At 40.8% G+C, this 16,584-nt stretch overlaps 1 protein-coding gene across 1 annotated transcript in view; it reads left to right on the top strand.

Moving 5' to 3' along the window:
- Positions 1-16,584, top strand: part of PIK3C2G (phosphatidylinositol-4-phosphate 3-kinase catalytic subunit type 2 gamma) — a 375,313-nt gene that overhangs the window by 226,572 nt on the left and 132,157 nt on the right. Inside the window, exons 20-23 of the mRNA XM_056134595.1 lie at positions 2,418-2,525; positions 5,726-5,818; positions 7,225-7,354; positions 16,292-16,428. Of these exons, the coding sequence (XP_055990570.1) occupies positions 2,418-2,525; positions 5,726-5,818; positions 7,225-7,354; positions 16,292-16,428 (468 nt within the window). The remainder of the gene's footprint in view (positions 1-2,417; positions 2,526-5,725; positions 5,819-7,224; positions 7,355-16,291; positions 16,429-16,584) is intronic.

Raw genomic sequence — 16,584 nt, forward strand, 5'->3', positions numbered from 1 at the left:
AATCACTTCATTTAGTGAAATGTGACGAACTATCCTGCTTGAACACCTAATGGAACCTTGGAAATAAAAAAGCACTAACTGTGTTTATTTTTAAATGGGAGAAACATTTAAAAGATTTATAGATTTCAGATATACAGAAAAGCCCAGGGGCATGGAACATGATGGGTCATAGAAAATTCTTCATATTACCGTAAGCTTATTAATTATGTTCTAGTAGTGTTCAAAATGTTTATAACAAATAAAATAAATTTATAAGTATAGGCCTTATGTTGTGGGGGAGGGGTTCTCTCAAGCAGTGCTCAGGAAGTCCCCTGGCCCCACCAGTGATTCTCTGTCAATAGGGCAGAGGTTCAGGTGAGAATCTGAGGATGTGGCCGGTGGTGCCAGGAATAGCCAGGGATAGTGCTGGGACCCTCCCAGGAAGGTTCTTGGGCTGCACCCAGCAATGTTGAAGGGTCCCAGATGGTTCCTGAAATTGAACCAGAAATCAATAGGGTAGCACGCTCCCTAACCATTGGGCTATCTCCAGACCTCACACATAGGTTTGTAAATCCTTTAGCAGTTTGAGCAGCATAAAACTATTGCTCAAAAATTCTGGGACCTAGGGCTAGAGAGATAGCTCAGCGGGTAGGGCATTTGCCTTGCACATGGCCAACCCAGGTTCAATTCCCAGCATCTCTGAGTACCGCCAGGAGTAATTCCTGAGTGCAGAGCCAGGAGTAATCCCTGTGCATCACTGGGTGTGATCCAAAAAGGAAAAAAAAGAAAACCTTCTGGGACCTGCCCGGCCATCTGAATCTTCACAAATTTCCTGTTCATGGCTCCTATTTATGATGAACATGTACTCACGTGAAAACAGGAAGAGAAAAAGAGATGGGAAAATTATAAATCATTTTTTTCAGGGGGCGCATACCCAGGGGTGCACTGATCTTTCTTCTGGCTCTTTGTTCAGGGATCAGTCCTGCAGACTCAGGGGAACATATTGAGGGCCAGGGATTGAACTCAGTTCAGCTGCATTGCAAGGCAAGTGCATTGCCCATTGTACTATCTCTCTGGCATCTGAGCTTTGTGTTCCTCTAGTTGTGGCGTTCACACATGCTTGTCAGCAGTCACACTTCAAGGCTGTGATGATTGCATGTCTTTGTAATTGTGGTGCTCACCCAGAGTCATGTGGTTTCTGTGATTCTCACACACACTTGGCTTTGTTGCATCTGGCACTGGGAATCATGAGGACAGAGTTGCTGGGGGCTGTGTTCAGTATAGGTGGGACATGGAGGGGAATTAACGCATGGCCGGATCCTGGCAAGGAAGTTGCTAGGAGCCTGAGCTAGTCCTCCAAGTCCCATTTCATGCTTAGCATTGGGCTTATAGAGTTGTCAAGGGCCTAGGCAGATTGTGATAAATCACATGCCAAGTTTGATCCCATGTATCACATATGATTTTCTGAGTAGCACCCCGGGAGTGATTCCTAAGTACAGATTCGGGAGTGGGCCCTGAGCTTTATCACGTGTGACCAAAAAACCAAACAAACAGAAAGTTTTCAAAGGTGGAATAAAGGAGATTTTGCATGTGTAATGAATTATTATTGTTCCCCCATTCCTTGAGGCTGGCTGAGCTTCCATACAGAAAGCGAGAGGGGAGTGATGAGTCAGTTCTCAAAAAAACACGCATGCTATTTGTTCATATATGTTATTGTTTCTGACAGCATCCATTTTTTTTTTCTCATTACTGCACTAATAGCACAGCAGGTAGGACCTTTGCCTTGCATGAGGCAGACCCGGGTTTGATTCCTCCGCCCCTCTCAGAGAGCCCAGCAAGCTACCAAGAGTATCCCGCCTGCATGGCCGAGTCTGGCAAGCTACCCATGGCATATTCCATATACCAAAAACAGTAACAAAAAGTCTCACAATGGAGATGTTACTGGTGCCTGCGCAAACAAACCAATGAACAATGGGAGGACGGTGCTACAGTGCTATTGCACTAATATACCTTAAAATTTACTTTTGCTCCTGTGTCAACCTTGAAAGCTGTCAACTAAAGGTTTATGGGAATTATCAGAAACGGTATTAAAAATCACTCAAAGCAAAGATTGCAAATTGGTGGGGCCATGGGTCAAGTCCACACCATCACCTGGAGTTAGAACAGTGTCAGGGTTTGCTTTGATTTTGTTTTTAATTGAATCTGAAGTCCTTTCGAAAGGGCATGAACTCCTTCTTTCTTCATTTCCCCCAACAATCCCTATTGTCTTTACCTGCTCGCTCTTCATACGGCTATCTCGCCTGTCTGACCTCAGACCCTCCAGTCCGCGGCCCTTGAATTAAAGAGTTGATTTAATCAATAGGAGAAAATGAAAAGTTGAAGGAAAAGTCAAGTTCTTTGTATGTTTCTCAGATACCTTTTTGCGTGCTTTTCCACAGGAGGTACTGCAGGAAGAACTTGGAAAACTAGAAGAATTTTTTCATTCTATCGACACTTGCCACTTGCCTTTGAACCCTGCCCTGTGCATCAGGGGGATTGATCGTGATGTAAGTGAATTATTCAGTGCATAAGCTGAGTGTTTTCCTTTGAATTTTTTAGTTCGTTGCATGTTTGTAAAATGGCAAAAATAATATATAAATGACTGTTTAAGCTATTTTAGGAAAAAAAATAACTCATCCAAACTATACAAGGTGCTCTAGTTAGTGCATGTGACCAACTGGCATTGAACTGTCCTCCTCTCAAGATTTCCTGGTTTAGAAACAAACTGTCCATAAGTTGAGTGAAAAATACTTTTCCCGGTGAGCTCAGTTCTTAATTTATCTTTAAAAATGGTTGATTTCGTGACCTCATGCAGCCTAGAGTAAATTTCATGCTTATTTGGATTATTTGCATCCCTGAGTCGCTTACACTACCATGGCATTTGCATGTCTGCATTGGTCCCATCTAAAATCCTGTCACCTCCAGGTGTTACTGAAGTCTTATGGCTGTCCTCACACCTTAAAACCCTTCCTGGCATGTCAGCCCCACAGTAAACTTTTTTTTCCTCTTCATGTGCCTTTGTCACCCTCTCAGACTTGCTCTTTCTTTTTCTCTTCTACTTGAATTTTATTATCCTCCATGGTGAAAGTGGAGTGGATAGGGCACTTATCTTGCACACAACTGACCTGGGTTCAATTGCTGGCACCTAATATTGTCCCCTTAGCCTGCTAGGAGTTGACCCCTATGCACAGAGCCAGGAATAAGCCCTGAGCACTGCTGGGAGTGGCCTCCCAACAAAAGAAAAACACTGATGAAAAATTAAAAGTAAATATCTCGGGGCTGGAACCATAGCACAGCGGGTAGGGCATTTGCCTTGCACGCGTTTGACCCAGTTTCGATTCCCAGTATCCCATATGGTTCCTTGAGTACTGCCAGGAGTAATTCCTGAGTGCATGAGCCAGGAGTAATCCCTGTGCAATGCCAGGTGTGACCCAAAAGCAAAATTAATAATGATAATTTTTAAAAAAGTAAAATATCTCCTCACAAGCTTCAAATTCAGCTCATCTTCAAAAGATTACCCACTCAAAGGTATCATTTAGTTGATAAATTTCCTTTTAACTTCACAAAATCAAATCACAAATCATCCTGTTATTCGTCGATTGCCTTGAGCAGGCCCCAGTAACGTCTCCTTCATCCTAGCCCTGAAATTATATTCAAGGCTCTTTGGGAGAATGAAACCCATCATTGTTACTGGTATTTGGTATATTGGGTACGCCACGGGGAGTTTGCCAAACTCTGCCGTGTGGGCAGGCTACATACGGTAGCCTGCCAGTTTGTCCAAAGTAGGAATGAGATAATAAGATGTGGCTCCGGCGAGGACAGCCAAGCGCGGGGGCAGGAGACTGCACTGTTCTCTTCCGGGAGCTGGTTTTTATAGTCTCTGAGTCTTGGTCGCGGATGGGATTACACAGCGCCAGGAGACCAGTTGGTGGGTGTGACCCCTGCCTACTGGAATTTGGAGGATGTGGGTGGAGGATGCTCGACCCCAATCCGAGTAGGCTTGGAGATCTCGGCCCCGAAACCCGCATGGCTTTGTCCCTCTGCCAGTACCTTCATGTGTGCGGAGAGTGGTCTCAGCATGGTGGTGGCTGGTCCTGGAGGGAGGTCTTCAGCTGCCGTAGCCCTGGTCGGGGCGGGGAGGAAAGCTCAACCCGCTCCCCTCCAAGGGGCTCTGGTGAGGACAGCCAGGCACAGGGGTAGGAGACTGTAACTTATGTCCATTTATATGCAATCATACTAGCCTTTCCCTTTTGTTGCTTCCTTGATTTAGGGTGCCTCAAAAGCACCCCTTAAAATTAGATGAGCAGAGTATAGCACTGACGTAGACTCATTTCTCAGCCTAGTAGCAGATTTCTTTATTCAATAGAATGACTGAGGGTTATGTGTTTCCTGATTTACTGCTAACTGCAGCAAGAATTCATTACTTAACAAGCAACCTCACCCGTTTACCATAAAACTCAAATTGATTCAGTAAGCAAAGGTTTCTGTTTCCTTACAGATTAGATTAGATTTATGCTGATAGGTTACAAAATAGATTCTTTCCTCTCAACCTCAACTTACTCAGACTTCTTAGAATTAATGATATCAAAACTGATTGTTCAATATATATTGATGTCATATTTTACTAAGTTGATAAATTGAAAGTATCAAGTCTTTTTTCTTTCCTTTTGTATTGACTTAGCTCTAACTCACCAGTATGTACTTTCTGAAATCTAAAGACATGCACGTTTTTAACATCAAAATAATTATAAAGGTAAAAAAGGGGTGGGATGGAAATATGTTGGAAGTATGTTGTAAATTCGAAGTATGTTGTAAAGCTAAAATCAGAAATGCAAGGTGTAATTGAAAGACAGAAGAGGAAATAAATGTCATAGTGTTATGCATAAATGTAAGAAAATTCATTAACAAAAAGGAACACACTAAATTTAAAAAGTTTCTGCTAACAGCCAGGCATTTTCAAAGGTAATGCGTATATACATTAGTTCATTTATATATTATAAAAATGTGTGAGGCATGGGTTGTTATCTCATTTGGTATAGAATGGAGATATTTAAAAGTTGATGTTTTATAGGTAATAATTTATAAAGAACAGTACATCATTATATGTGCAAGATTTAAATTAAGTAGTGTGTATGTATTGTACCAATTCTAGTAAACTTCTAGGAAGAAGAAGCTGCTAAAATTTCAGGGCTGGGAGAAATAGAGATGTTACTGGCTCCTGCTCGAGTAATTCGACGAACAACGGCATGACAGTGATACAGTGATACAGTGAATTTAGTAGTACAAATTTGAGCTCAGATCTTTCTTAAATTAATGTCCATGCTCCCTTAAGGCATGGTGACAAAAGGCAGAAATGATTTGAAAATAAGTAAAATATTTTAAATTACAATTTTTCTTTCACTTATGAGTTAACTAGAATTGGTACAATACCTACACACTACTTAATTTGAATCTTGCACATATAATGATGTCCTGTTCTTTGAGAATAGATTTAAAGATTTTCAATCTACCAAAAAAGATAGCATATTAGTTTACACAGTAAAAGCTTTGGTTGGCAGACTAAAGTCTTTTTAATAAATAGTTTTCTTTATTTCAAAGTATAAAAATTTTTAATATGTATCACTGTTGCTCAAGGGACTATGGTGTCAAGAAAATTGTTCGCTTATATTTATCAATTTTTGATCACTGTTTTTCTTTTCTATTATAGGCATGTTCGTATTTCACATCTAATGCTGTGCCATTGAAGATCACTTTCACCAATGTTAATCCCATGGGCAAAAACATCAGCATTATTTTTAAGGTGCAACAGCCTTCCTAACATGTCAAACTGGGAAGAACTACTGATGTATATTATTCACAAAAGGAAATTATTGCTGCTGTTTTCCTCTGGCATCAACATAATTTTCATTCTGAATTTTTACAGAATTATATAGTGCATGTCAAACTATGATTAGCAACAAATCCAACATAACAGACTAAAGCCAGTGTATATTTTAATCAATGAAACTATACAATTACTTTTGAGGTGCACTGAAAGTGGGACAGGTCAGGAAGGGGATAATCTCATCCTTGGAATGAGAGTTTTCTGTTGACCTAGATATAAACGTAATCTAAATTAGTTTAAATGGGAGGACACATGTTAGTTTAACAAAAACAATCACATCAGCAATGACGTAGCTTGTTTGAGCAATTTGGGTTGCTTTTTTCTTCTTAAATGGAAGTAGATACATGGTCCATTTCAGTTTTTTTCATAATAAATCACATGAGAAAATATAGTCAAAAGAAGTCATAGAGAGACTAAAGAATGAGCAGTAAGTAAAGAATAGAGACTTGCCAATCACCCAGTTAATTCAATCCGTCAATAATTCAATTTATGCAACAAAATCTGAGATCGAATGTTAGTGAATTCTGGATCTTTTTGAAGATGCTGATTAGCATGCCTGTACTTTTGCTTTGCCCTCTGAAATCTCATGCCTTAGTTGTCCCATCATACTGCAGTTTTGGTGAAGAAAAATTCTACAGAATCTTGTGTTTACAGAATATCTGTATATAATTTAGAAAACATTTGCAAAGCCACAGTGCTCATTACAGGCATAAAACTACTCATTTTAGGTGTTCCATTTTCTTCACCTGTGCTAGAAAACTACCCCTTTATTATTTCTTATATCAAAGCCCAATTTGTCCAGAAAAAATTGTAACTGCCTTCATAATAAGGAAAGTCAATGATCCAAAATATGTTGTCGCATGTATGCTATTTATATACAAGAAATCCTTGTTCTTCTATTCATACACCAAATATATAACTAATAAAGCATGTGCGTTCATGGCTTCCAAATAATGTTTTGTTTAGAAAGATATCTCTCTTGGCTATGTTTGAAATTTGTATAAAAATGTTCCTTAGCCTTTCATCACTAGCTTTGAACCTAAGGCATTACCTACAAACAACAGATATAAAGATTATCATCGAGAGCATTGTAAGTAGCTCTAACTCGATGGCTGGTGCTTCCGTAATCATTTAAAGAAAAGTTCTCATTTTCTTTGATCTGCTATTAGGAACTCTAGGTACTCAGTGCTAATAAAACAACTGAAACTGCTCTGTCATGCTGGAAATTTATTCAAGAAAAAGTAATGGCTTTTTCTATATTTGCAAGCTCTTAATGGAATTCAGGAGCAACCCAGAGACTGTAATTTTGTTTTTTTTAACAGGATGGAGATGATCTTCGTCAGGATATGCTTGTTCTGCAAATTATTCAAGTGATGGACAATATCTGGCTGCAAGAGGGCCTGGACATGCAAATGATCATTTATAGATGTCTGTCCACGGGAAAAGGCCAAGGTCAGTATCGATTACAGAGCTGGTATACTTGTATTATTTGTCTCATATGTTTATTGGTAAAATGCCACCAATTTCCATAGCTTTTACCTTAGAATATGAGTTCAAAACTCCAGAGAATAACACATTTTTAAGGAAATTACTTTTAAAAATTGATAAACCAAAAATAATTTATACAATGAGACAAAGTCCTTTTAGATATCTGAAAACCCAGAAACTGTGTTGTTCCTTTGCTTGTTTTTAAAGGTGAATTGCATTAACAACTATTTCTCTCTTTTCTTAAGATACTATTAGAAAAGATTACTTGTTAAAGATAAAAATTTATGCCTGTTAGCAAAATTACAAACTTGTAAAATACAAAAAAAAAAATACTATTTAAACAAACTAGAAACCCAAACAGGTAAGCACATATTTTGTCTGACCCATGTTCCATCCTAGGCACTGCATACGATTCCATGAGCACCTCTAATAGCTATCCCTCACTGCCCCCACCACCCCCCCCAAAAGTTGAACTCATTACAACATTACATTGAATAGACAATAATTCCTAAGTTAGCTTATACTAATTTCTTCTATGTTGTCATTGCTGCATAGAATTGTGTTAACTGGTACTAAGGCCATGTATTCTTTTCATTCAACAAAGCTACAGTTTTAAAGTTTTTGTTTTTGTTTTAGGGCCATACCTAGTGCTTCAGTGCTTACTCCTGAATCCGCACTCAAGCCTCACTCTTGGTAGTGCTCAGGGGACCATATAGGATGTCAGGGACCGAATGCAGGTCGGCGTGTGCATGGCAAATGCCCTACCCACTGCACCATCTCTCAGGTCCCCAGAAATAAAGTTTAAACCACAAAATATGAAAGTTAGGACTGGTTGCTCCCCCAGTTCTGGGGTCCCACCAGGATGCAAAGTATTCTGGCCAACTGTGAGTGAGAGTTTAGAAACTAGAGCATGGAAGCTTCTTTTCTTAATTAGCTCAACTTACAATTTAATACTTTACAGTGAAGGATTTCAAGTCAACTACCCAATTATTTCCATAGTGGTAACAGAGCTCTTGCTTCCACACCAAGAATCCCACCTCTGTCACTTTTTCTGAATTTCTCATTTCTAAGAGCCTTTTTATCATAGCTACTCTATTATTTTCCTTGAGTTTTCCTCTTTTTCTACATAAATGACCTAATTCTTTCACACCCCTAAGGTGTTAAAAGAGCAAAACTAAAGAGTCACACTAGACTTTTTGATAGCACATGGATTTACCTTTTCTTTAGAAATTGAATGCATCGCTGACCTCAGAGAAATCTTTCAATTCCATCCTCAAACATTATAATCATTTATAAATTCATTTCTCAGTTTATAGACTATAACAACCTCAAATCTTTTAAAGTTTATAAACCTATTCAGCATGAATAGCTTTAAATTTGCCCAAAGTTGCAGATGTCATAAAATAAGCTATGTCCCTCCAGTATTCATACACTATGATTGTTAGATTTCAGAAGCAAAAGAGAGAGAGAGAGAGAGAGAGAGAGATCATTGGGCTAGTGAAAGAGTGCAGTGCTCTTGCCTTGATGTGATGACCCCAGTTCGATCCTAGGTTCCACTCACAGTCTCTTGAATATTTGCAGGAGTTATAGCTGAACACAGAGCCAGAAATAAACCCTGAGCATTGCCTGGTATAGCCCCAACTACCCTATCCCCCAAAAGACAGAAGGAAAAATAAATATAGTTAATGCAAAATAGTTTCATTCTTAATTAGGTCAAAGCCTTCTTGATTATCTACTGTTCTTAAAAATTGTCATAGCATCACAAATTAAATTTCTCTCCTTACTTTCTGCACGTATACTCCAAGGATAGAAGTTTATTATTGCTGATTAATAAATGAACTAATAACAAATTAATTAATTAAGTCACCATTAATTCTGATTAAAAATCTTGTGACTGTTTTATATATGTTGTTTCAGGAACTTTAGGGAAGACCGTCTGGGCTAAATAATTCAATAAATAAACCTCCTCGGGGTCATTTCCTTGCTGGTTCTCCAATCTGATGTATTAAAAATTCCATAAAGGTGGGCTAGAGAGATAGCATAGTGAACAAGGCACTTACCTTGCATGTGGCAAACCTAGGTTCAGTTCCTGGCACCCCTCAAGCCCTTCCAAGAATGGCCCCCTAGTGCAGAGCCAGAAATAAGTCCTAAGCAGCATTGGATATGACAAAGAGAAAACGAAAAGAAACATGAAAACCAACTCCATTAGGGAATGGAATAGCAGCTAGGCCCCCTAAGCAGACAAACTCAGTCAGGCTATCACTTCCAAGGGACTCAGTGACTGCATGAAGCTGCTCTAGGGTTTCGCCTGCACTTCTGTTTAAGACCTCTGTCTTATATAAAACAATTTTGAACAGTTTGGGGAAGAACTTTTCTACAGCGTTGATACTCTTGGGGAAGCTCACTGGAAATGCATCACCTCAGGCCTGCCGTCTCTAGCAACCTACCTCTTTACATGATTCACCAAGTGACAAACAATGTGGTATAAAATTTGAGTACAACTGCATTAAAGGAGCATAAAATTAGAATAGAAACATTTCTCATTATGTACATAATTATGTTAGAATCATTTTCAGAGGTCTATGAGGGCTGCCTAGGGAGATAGTACAACATCTACGGTGCTTGCCCGGCACATGGCTGACCAGGGTTTGATCCCAGACATCTAGAGGGTCGCCCAACCACTACTAGAAGTGATTCCTGAGCACAGACAGGAGCTATTCCAGAGCATTGCCAGGTATGGCCCTGAAGCCTAAATTAGTAAATAAATAAATAAATGTGTGTATGAGCCTCATTAACTTTAAATATATAAAATGCAACTCGGGCTTTAATTAACAGGTATAATTTAGCCACTATGCTTGTTATAAATGAGGTGAAAGGTGTCCTGAGTAGTCAGCAATGCAAGACTATGATAAATGACTTGGAATTTTGCAGAAATTGACTCTCTGAAGACAAAAATGATCTAAAAGGTAACGGACAAAGGCTTGGAGAGATAGTACAAAGGGTAAGGCACACACCTTGTATGCACCTAACCCAGTTCAATCTCCAGGATCCCAGGAATTCTTTTGCGCACCTTCCAAAGTGATTCCTGAGTGCAGAGGCAGGAGTAACTCCTGAGCATGGTGGGGCCCAAAACAAAAACTAAAAAAAAAAAAGTAACTGAAACTATTATAGTTCAGTATCCAAGGGATGCAATAATTTCAGATTATTGCAAACTTTTAGATAACTTTTAGATAGATAAAAGTTTACATAGATAACTCAAACTTAGATACCTCAGATATGAAATGGCCATGAAACACTTTGTAGAAGATCATTTTACATTAGGAAGCATTCAGGGAAGGAACTGAAAAAATAAGGAGGAAAAATGGGGATTAAGAAGAGGAATCATCTATTGATACTAGACAAGAAGTTATCTCACAGAACGCACCAAGGAAAACCTGCACAAGAGCCCAAGAGTATTTGGGGAAGAGGAAAGAGTATCATTATAAACGTTTATGCCCTTAGGACGTGCTTCCTGGGATCCACTTTTTTCTGATCCAGTGATGTTCGAAACAGGACTATTACTAATAGAGATTAAGGCAGCAACCAGCTGCTATGGTCAGATGCAGCACATAGCACATAGGAATGTTTCATTTACCATCACTGAGATCTGCTAGTTTGTTGTTTAATGGGAATATTTGCACTTAATCTCCAAATTTTTTTTTTTTATTGATTGAGATTCTGTAACTTAATATACTATCACGGATGGTATCTCATGTAAAGAATTCCAGCACCACCCCCATCATTAATGGGAATGCTTTGAAGGGAGACCATGAAAACACCTATTTAAGAAAATATGGATGTCAGGGGCACGAGGACATTTGGTACATGTGACCTTCCTGGCCCCTGAACATTGGTATTTTTAAGAATAGCTGAGAAATCTGGTGTTTTGTGTTTGGATCATTTGCAATATACATGTTATATCCACTTGTATGGTCTCTCCTGATCCAGTGATGTTCAAAACAGGACTATTACTAATAAAGATTAAGGCAGCAACCAGCTGCTATGGTCAGATGCAGCACATAGTACATAGGAATGTTTCATTTACCATCACTGAGATCTGCTAGTTTGTTGTAAATGGGAAATTCACTTAATTTCCAAATTTATTTTTTTTATTGACTGAGATTCTGTATGACAAACACGGTAACAACAAGTCTCACGATGGAGATGTTACTGGGCCTGCTCGAGAAAATCGATGAATAACAGGAAGACCGTGACCGTGACTGATTGACTGAGATTCTGTAACTTAATATACTATCACAGATGGTATCTCATGTAAAGAATTCCAACACCACTCACATCATTAATGGGAATGCTTAGAAGGGAGATCATGAAAACACCTATTTAAAAAACATGGAACTCAGGGGCACAAGGACACTTGGCATGTGTGACCTTCCTGGCCCCTGAACATAGGTATTTTTAAGAATAGCTGAGAAATCTGGTGTTTTGTGTTTGGATTATTTACAACATACATTTTATATCCACTTGGATGGTCTCTCTTACACTGTGGCTAAATGCAACAGCTGTTTGTTGACTAAACCACTACCCTGCTGCCTCTGGCAAATCAGCTAGATTGGTTGCTACCATGGTTCTAGAAAATAAATAAATAAATAAATAAAGGTGGGCCAGAGAGATAGCACAGGGGCGAAGTTAAATACTTTGTATGCAGCTGCCAATCTCTGGTACCACCTGGATTCCCCAGGCAACACTAGGTAAAGCCTCAGATGCCCCCAGCATCTCTGCGGACTTTATACACACAACATTCCAACACCCTCCTCTACACAACCAGTGTTATCCCTCCACTATTATCCTTGTATCCTCCTCATCCTGTGAGGTGTAGTCCTGGAGATCCCAAGCGCCAGTGTATTGGCCCAGGTAATGCCTGGCACTGCAAGGCCCCATTAACACCATACCGTTGGGTTCTTCCACTGAACCACCAGCAGGCTAAGACTTGTGGACGTAGTACCATAGACCCCCTGAATACTACCCAATTCTGTTTTAAATTAAAGCTTCTTCTGATAGGTCTGATCCAAATACAATAAAGAGCCTCATTGCTCATCAGAATTTAGGGGAAATGAAAAGGAATGCCCTCTAGGAAGACATCCTTAAGGAATAAAGGTTTGGGAAGGAAAAATGTAAACCAAGTAATGCTGACAACTATGTACTGAGACATGTATCTCTCACCCTGTAAAGGTAAGATTGCTCACACGCTCAGATTACTAAGCAGTGGGGGGAACAGTGAGGGGAATAAAGAGGTTAACTAGAAACAAGAGAGGGACAGAAATGGACAGATCTGGCCACTTAATGGGGAGATGTATTGCTTTCCAAATCTTTCATTTTTTTCAATTGTTTTCAATTTTATTTTATTCAAATTACTGTGCTTTACAATTTTACAGTATTGTCAATGGTAGGGCTTCATGCATACAATAGTCCAACACCACCCCCACACCCATCATTATTATCCCTCCATTATTACCCGTGAATCCTCCTTCATTCACTTTTCCCCACCCCAAACTCCACCTTTTCACCCTCCCCTGTGTCTCTCTGCCATGGTGAGTTCCATTCCCATAAACAAGTTCTTAGTTCTGTAACTTTTGGTAATTTGTTATTCCAGATACGAAAGAAATCATTCTGTACCTATCCCCCTCCTGGCTGACTTCAATCAGCTTGATTCCCTCCAGTTCCAACTATGTAATGTCAAATTGCATGATTTCATCTTTTTTTATTGTCAAGTATTCCATTGTGTGTATGTCCCATGGTTTCTTAATCTAGTTAACTGCTCTTAGGCACTTGGGCTGTTTTCAGAGTTGGGCTATTATGAGTAATGCTGCAAAAAAAAAAAGAGGAAAAATGTCTTTCTTGAATAGAGTTTGGGGACCCCTGGGAAATGGAAACACATCTCTGTTCAAGGATTGAAAGGATCAATATTGTCAAAATGACAAGTCAATCCAGAGCACTATAAAGATGCAGTACAGTCCCTATAAAAATGCCCATTGCATGTTTTAAAATACATCAACCTAGTGCTGCTGAAATCCAGATGGAATGATTGAACTCCATTAATAGCTAAAGCAATCCTAAGGGGGGAAAAAGAGGGGAGGCTCCCCCAGTCACTGTCCACTTTAAATTACACTACAAAGCTATAGGAATCAAGACACTGTGGTACTGAATAAAGATAAACTCCCAGACCAATAAAATTTCCTGGGAATCTGTCTTTACACCCTCGGGCAGAAAGTTAGAAAATCTTTGATGAAAGAGAAAAGAATATTAATTGGAGCTATGGAATTCCCTTCAACAAATGGTTCTGGGAAAACTGGTCAGTTGCATGTAAAAAGGAAACTCAGACCCCTGTCTCCAACCACACACAAAAGTCTATCCAAACTGCATTAGAAATAGCAACATTCAATCTGAATACATAAACTATCTTGAGGAACACATAACAAAACCTTTGGTTACATAGAATTTAAAAGTATCTTCAATGATTCAATGCCATTGGTCAAGGAAATTGAAATAAAGATTTTTTTTAATAGGAATGTATAAAACTAAAAAGCAGCTGAAGCAATAGCATCAGCGCTTGCTGGTAGGCTGTTTGCCTTTTTATTTATTTATTTATTTATTGAATCACTGTGGGAAAGGTTACAAAGCTTTCAGGTTTAGGTCTCCGTCATGCAAATATCAAACACATTTCCCTTTACCAATACTTATTTTTTACCATGAAGAACCCCAATAAAACCCCACCACCCACCCCTCCCAGTCCCTGTGAGGTAGATGAATTCTAGTTAACACTCTATCTGCTTTGATTAGATTCATTGTTTCAATAAAAGATTCACCACTATTATTTAGAGTTTACCCCCCCCAAAATCAGACATGCTGAAAAAGCATTGCGAAGTGATTTGCTTTCTACAGCTGGGTTCAAGAATTAAATGTTGGTTTTGGATTTCTGCTATTTTACCTATTGACCCTGGAAGTATTTCTACTGAAAGTCAGTTAAGAAATTGGTTTCTGTGTTCTGGAGTCGTGGCCGTGCTGGAGAGCCGCTCGTGGGGGGCAACTGGTGGCCTCGGTAGGGCATGAAGGGCGGACTGGAACACCCCCCTTCCCATGAGGTTTTAGTCGCCCCCACACCCCCAGCTCATACTTGCTGTCCACAAGGCTCCCATGCGGCCGCCATCTTTCTTTCCAGAGGAGAGGGCGAATGGGGCAACACCCTTTCCCCTCCAGCAGACTTGATGGCCTGGATTAACGCATAGTCCATTCACTTTTCTGCTTCAAGCTGCCGGGTTCTGCATTAAGTCCTTGTGCTTCTGGGGCCGTGGCTGTGCTGGAGAGCCGCTCGCGGGGGGCAACTGGTGACCTCGGTAGGGCGTGAAGGACGGACCGGAACGCCCCCCCGACCTATGAGGTTTTAGTCGCCCCCACACCCCCGGCTCATACCTGCTGTCCACAAGGCTCCCATGTGGCCGCCATCTTTCTTTCCAGAGGGAGGAGGGCGGAGGGAGCAACACCCTTTCCCCTCGGGGCAGACATGATTGCCTGGATTAACGCATAGTCCTTTCACTTTTCTGCTCCAAGCTGCCGGGTTCTGCATTAAGTCCTTGTGCTTCTGGGGCTGTGGCTGTGCTGGGGAGCCACTCGTGGGGGGCAACTGGTGATCTTGGTAGGGCATGAAGGATGGACCATAACGCCCCTCTTCCCATGAGGTTTTAATCGCCCCCACACCCTCGGCTCATACCTGCTGTCCGCAAGGCTCCCATGTGGCTGCAATCTTTCTTTCCAGAGGGAGGAGGGCGGAAGGGAGCAACACCCTTTCCCCTCCGGCAGACTTGATGGCCTGGATTAACGCATAGTCCGTTCACTTTTCTGCTCCAAGCTGCTGGGTTCTGCATTAAGTCCTTGTGCTTCTGGGGCTGTGGCCGTGCTCCAAACTTAACTCTGATTTTCAGGGAGAAAGGTTGGGTGGTTTACTTCCCATTGATCACTTTGTATGTAGAGAGAAAGAGTTGAGAAAGGGTTTTGAGAAAGAGTCCTAGTTCCCACATACTCGAGCTGTGCTTGTAGAGGCTTCTGGTCACCGGGGTTCCATCTGGGGGAGGCGGGATGCGGTACCTACCCCATCTGGGACTTGCTGGTGCTCTTGGCTCTTTTTGGAACCTGTTTTTTTTGTTTTTTCTTTGGGAGCTGTGGATCCCCGCCCTCCATGTGGTCCTTCTCTTAGGCTGTATGTTGTAAAGATGGCGCTGGGGGGCGGGCTGTGGGCATGACTTCCGGAATCAGAGGTTACCTGGGAGCTGTAGTCCCGGCAGATTTGAGAAAAAGTCCTAGTTCCCGCATACTCGAGCTGTGCTTGTAGAGGCTTCTGGTCACCGGGGTTCCATCTGGGGGAGGCGGGATGCGGTACCTACCCCATCTGGGATTTGCCGGTGATTTTGGCTCTTTTTGGAACCTGTTTTTTTTTTCCCTCCGGGATCTGTGGTTCCCGCCCTCCATGTGGTCCTTCTCTTAGGCTGTATGTTGTAAAGATGGCCTAGGGTGTTTGCCTTGCACGCAGCGAACCGGGTTCAATTCCCAGCATCCCATATGGTTCCCTGAGCACCGCCAGGAGTAATTCCTGAGTGCAGAGCCAACAATGCTTAGAATAAAAAGATAACCCCAGACTGGGAGAAAATATTTGCCTAACACACATCCATCAAAGAGTTACTAGACAAGACATGTAAAGCATTGGTAAAACTTAACAATCAGTTATCAACTCTATTCAAAACTGGAAAGAGGAAATGATCAGAGACTTCCTGAAAGACATACAGCTAAACACTACGTATATAGAGAAAACGCTCTGCATCACAAGTCACCAGGTGTCTTTCTGAACCACAGGTTTGGTGCAAATGGTGCCTGACGCTGTAACCCTTGCAAAGATCCATCGCCACTGTGGTCTCATAGGCCCACTGAAGGAGAACACAATTAAGAAGTGGTTCCATGAGCACAACCCTTTGAAGGCGGACTATGAAAAGGTTTGTCCGGCTGGAGTTCATTTTAAATAATGTACTTAACTAAGAATATGCTCTGGTTCATTAAGTGCTATGATTAATGAAAAGTAAATTGAGTGCACCTTGAGTTCTAATTCATTTAGTCATCAGCCTAATAATAATGACTCCATTAGAATGGCA

This window comes from Sorex fumeus, unplaced genomic scaffold (assembly GCF_029834395.1).
Source record: "Sorex fumeus unplaced genomic scaffold, SorFum_2.1 ptg000100l, whole genome shotgun sequence".
Classification (NCBI taxonomy): domain Eukaryota; kingdom Metazoa; phylum Chordata; class Mammalia; order Eulipotyphla; family Soricidae; genus Sorex; species Sorex fumeus.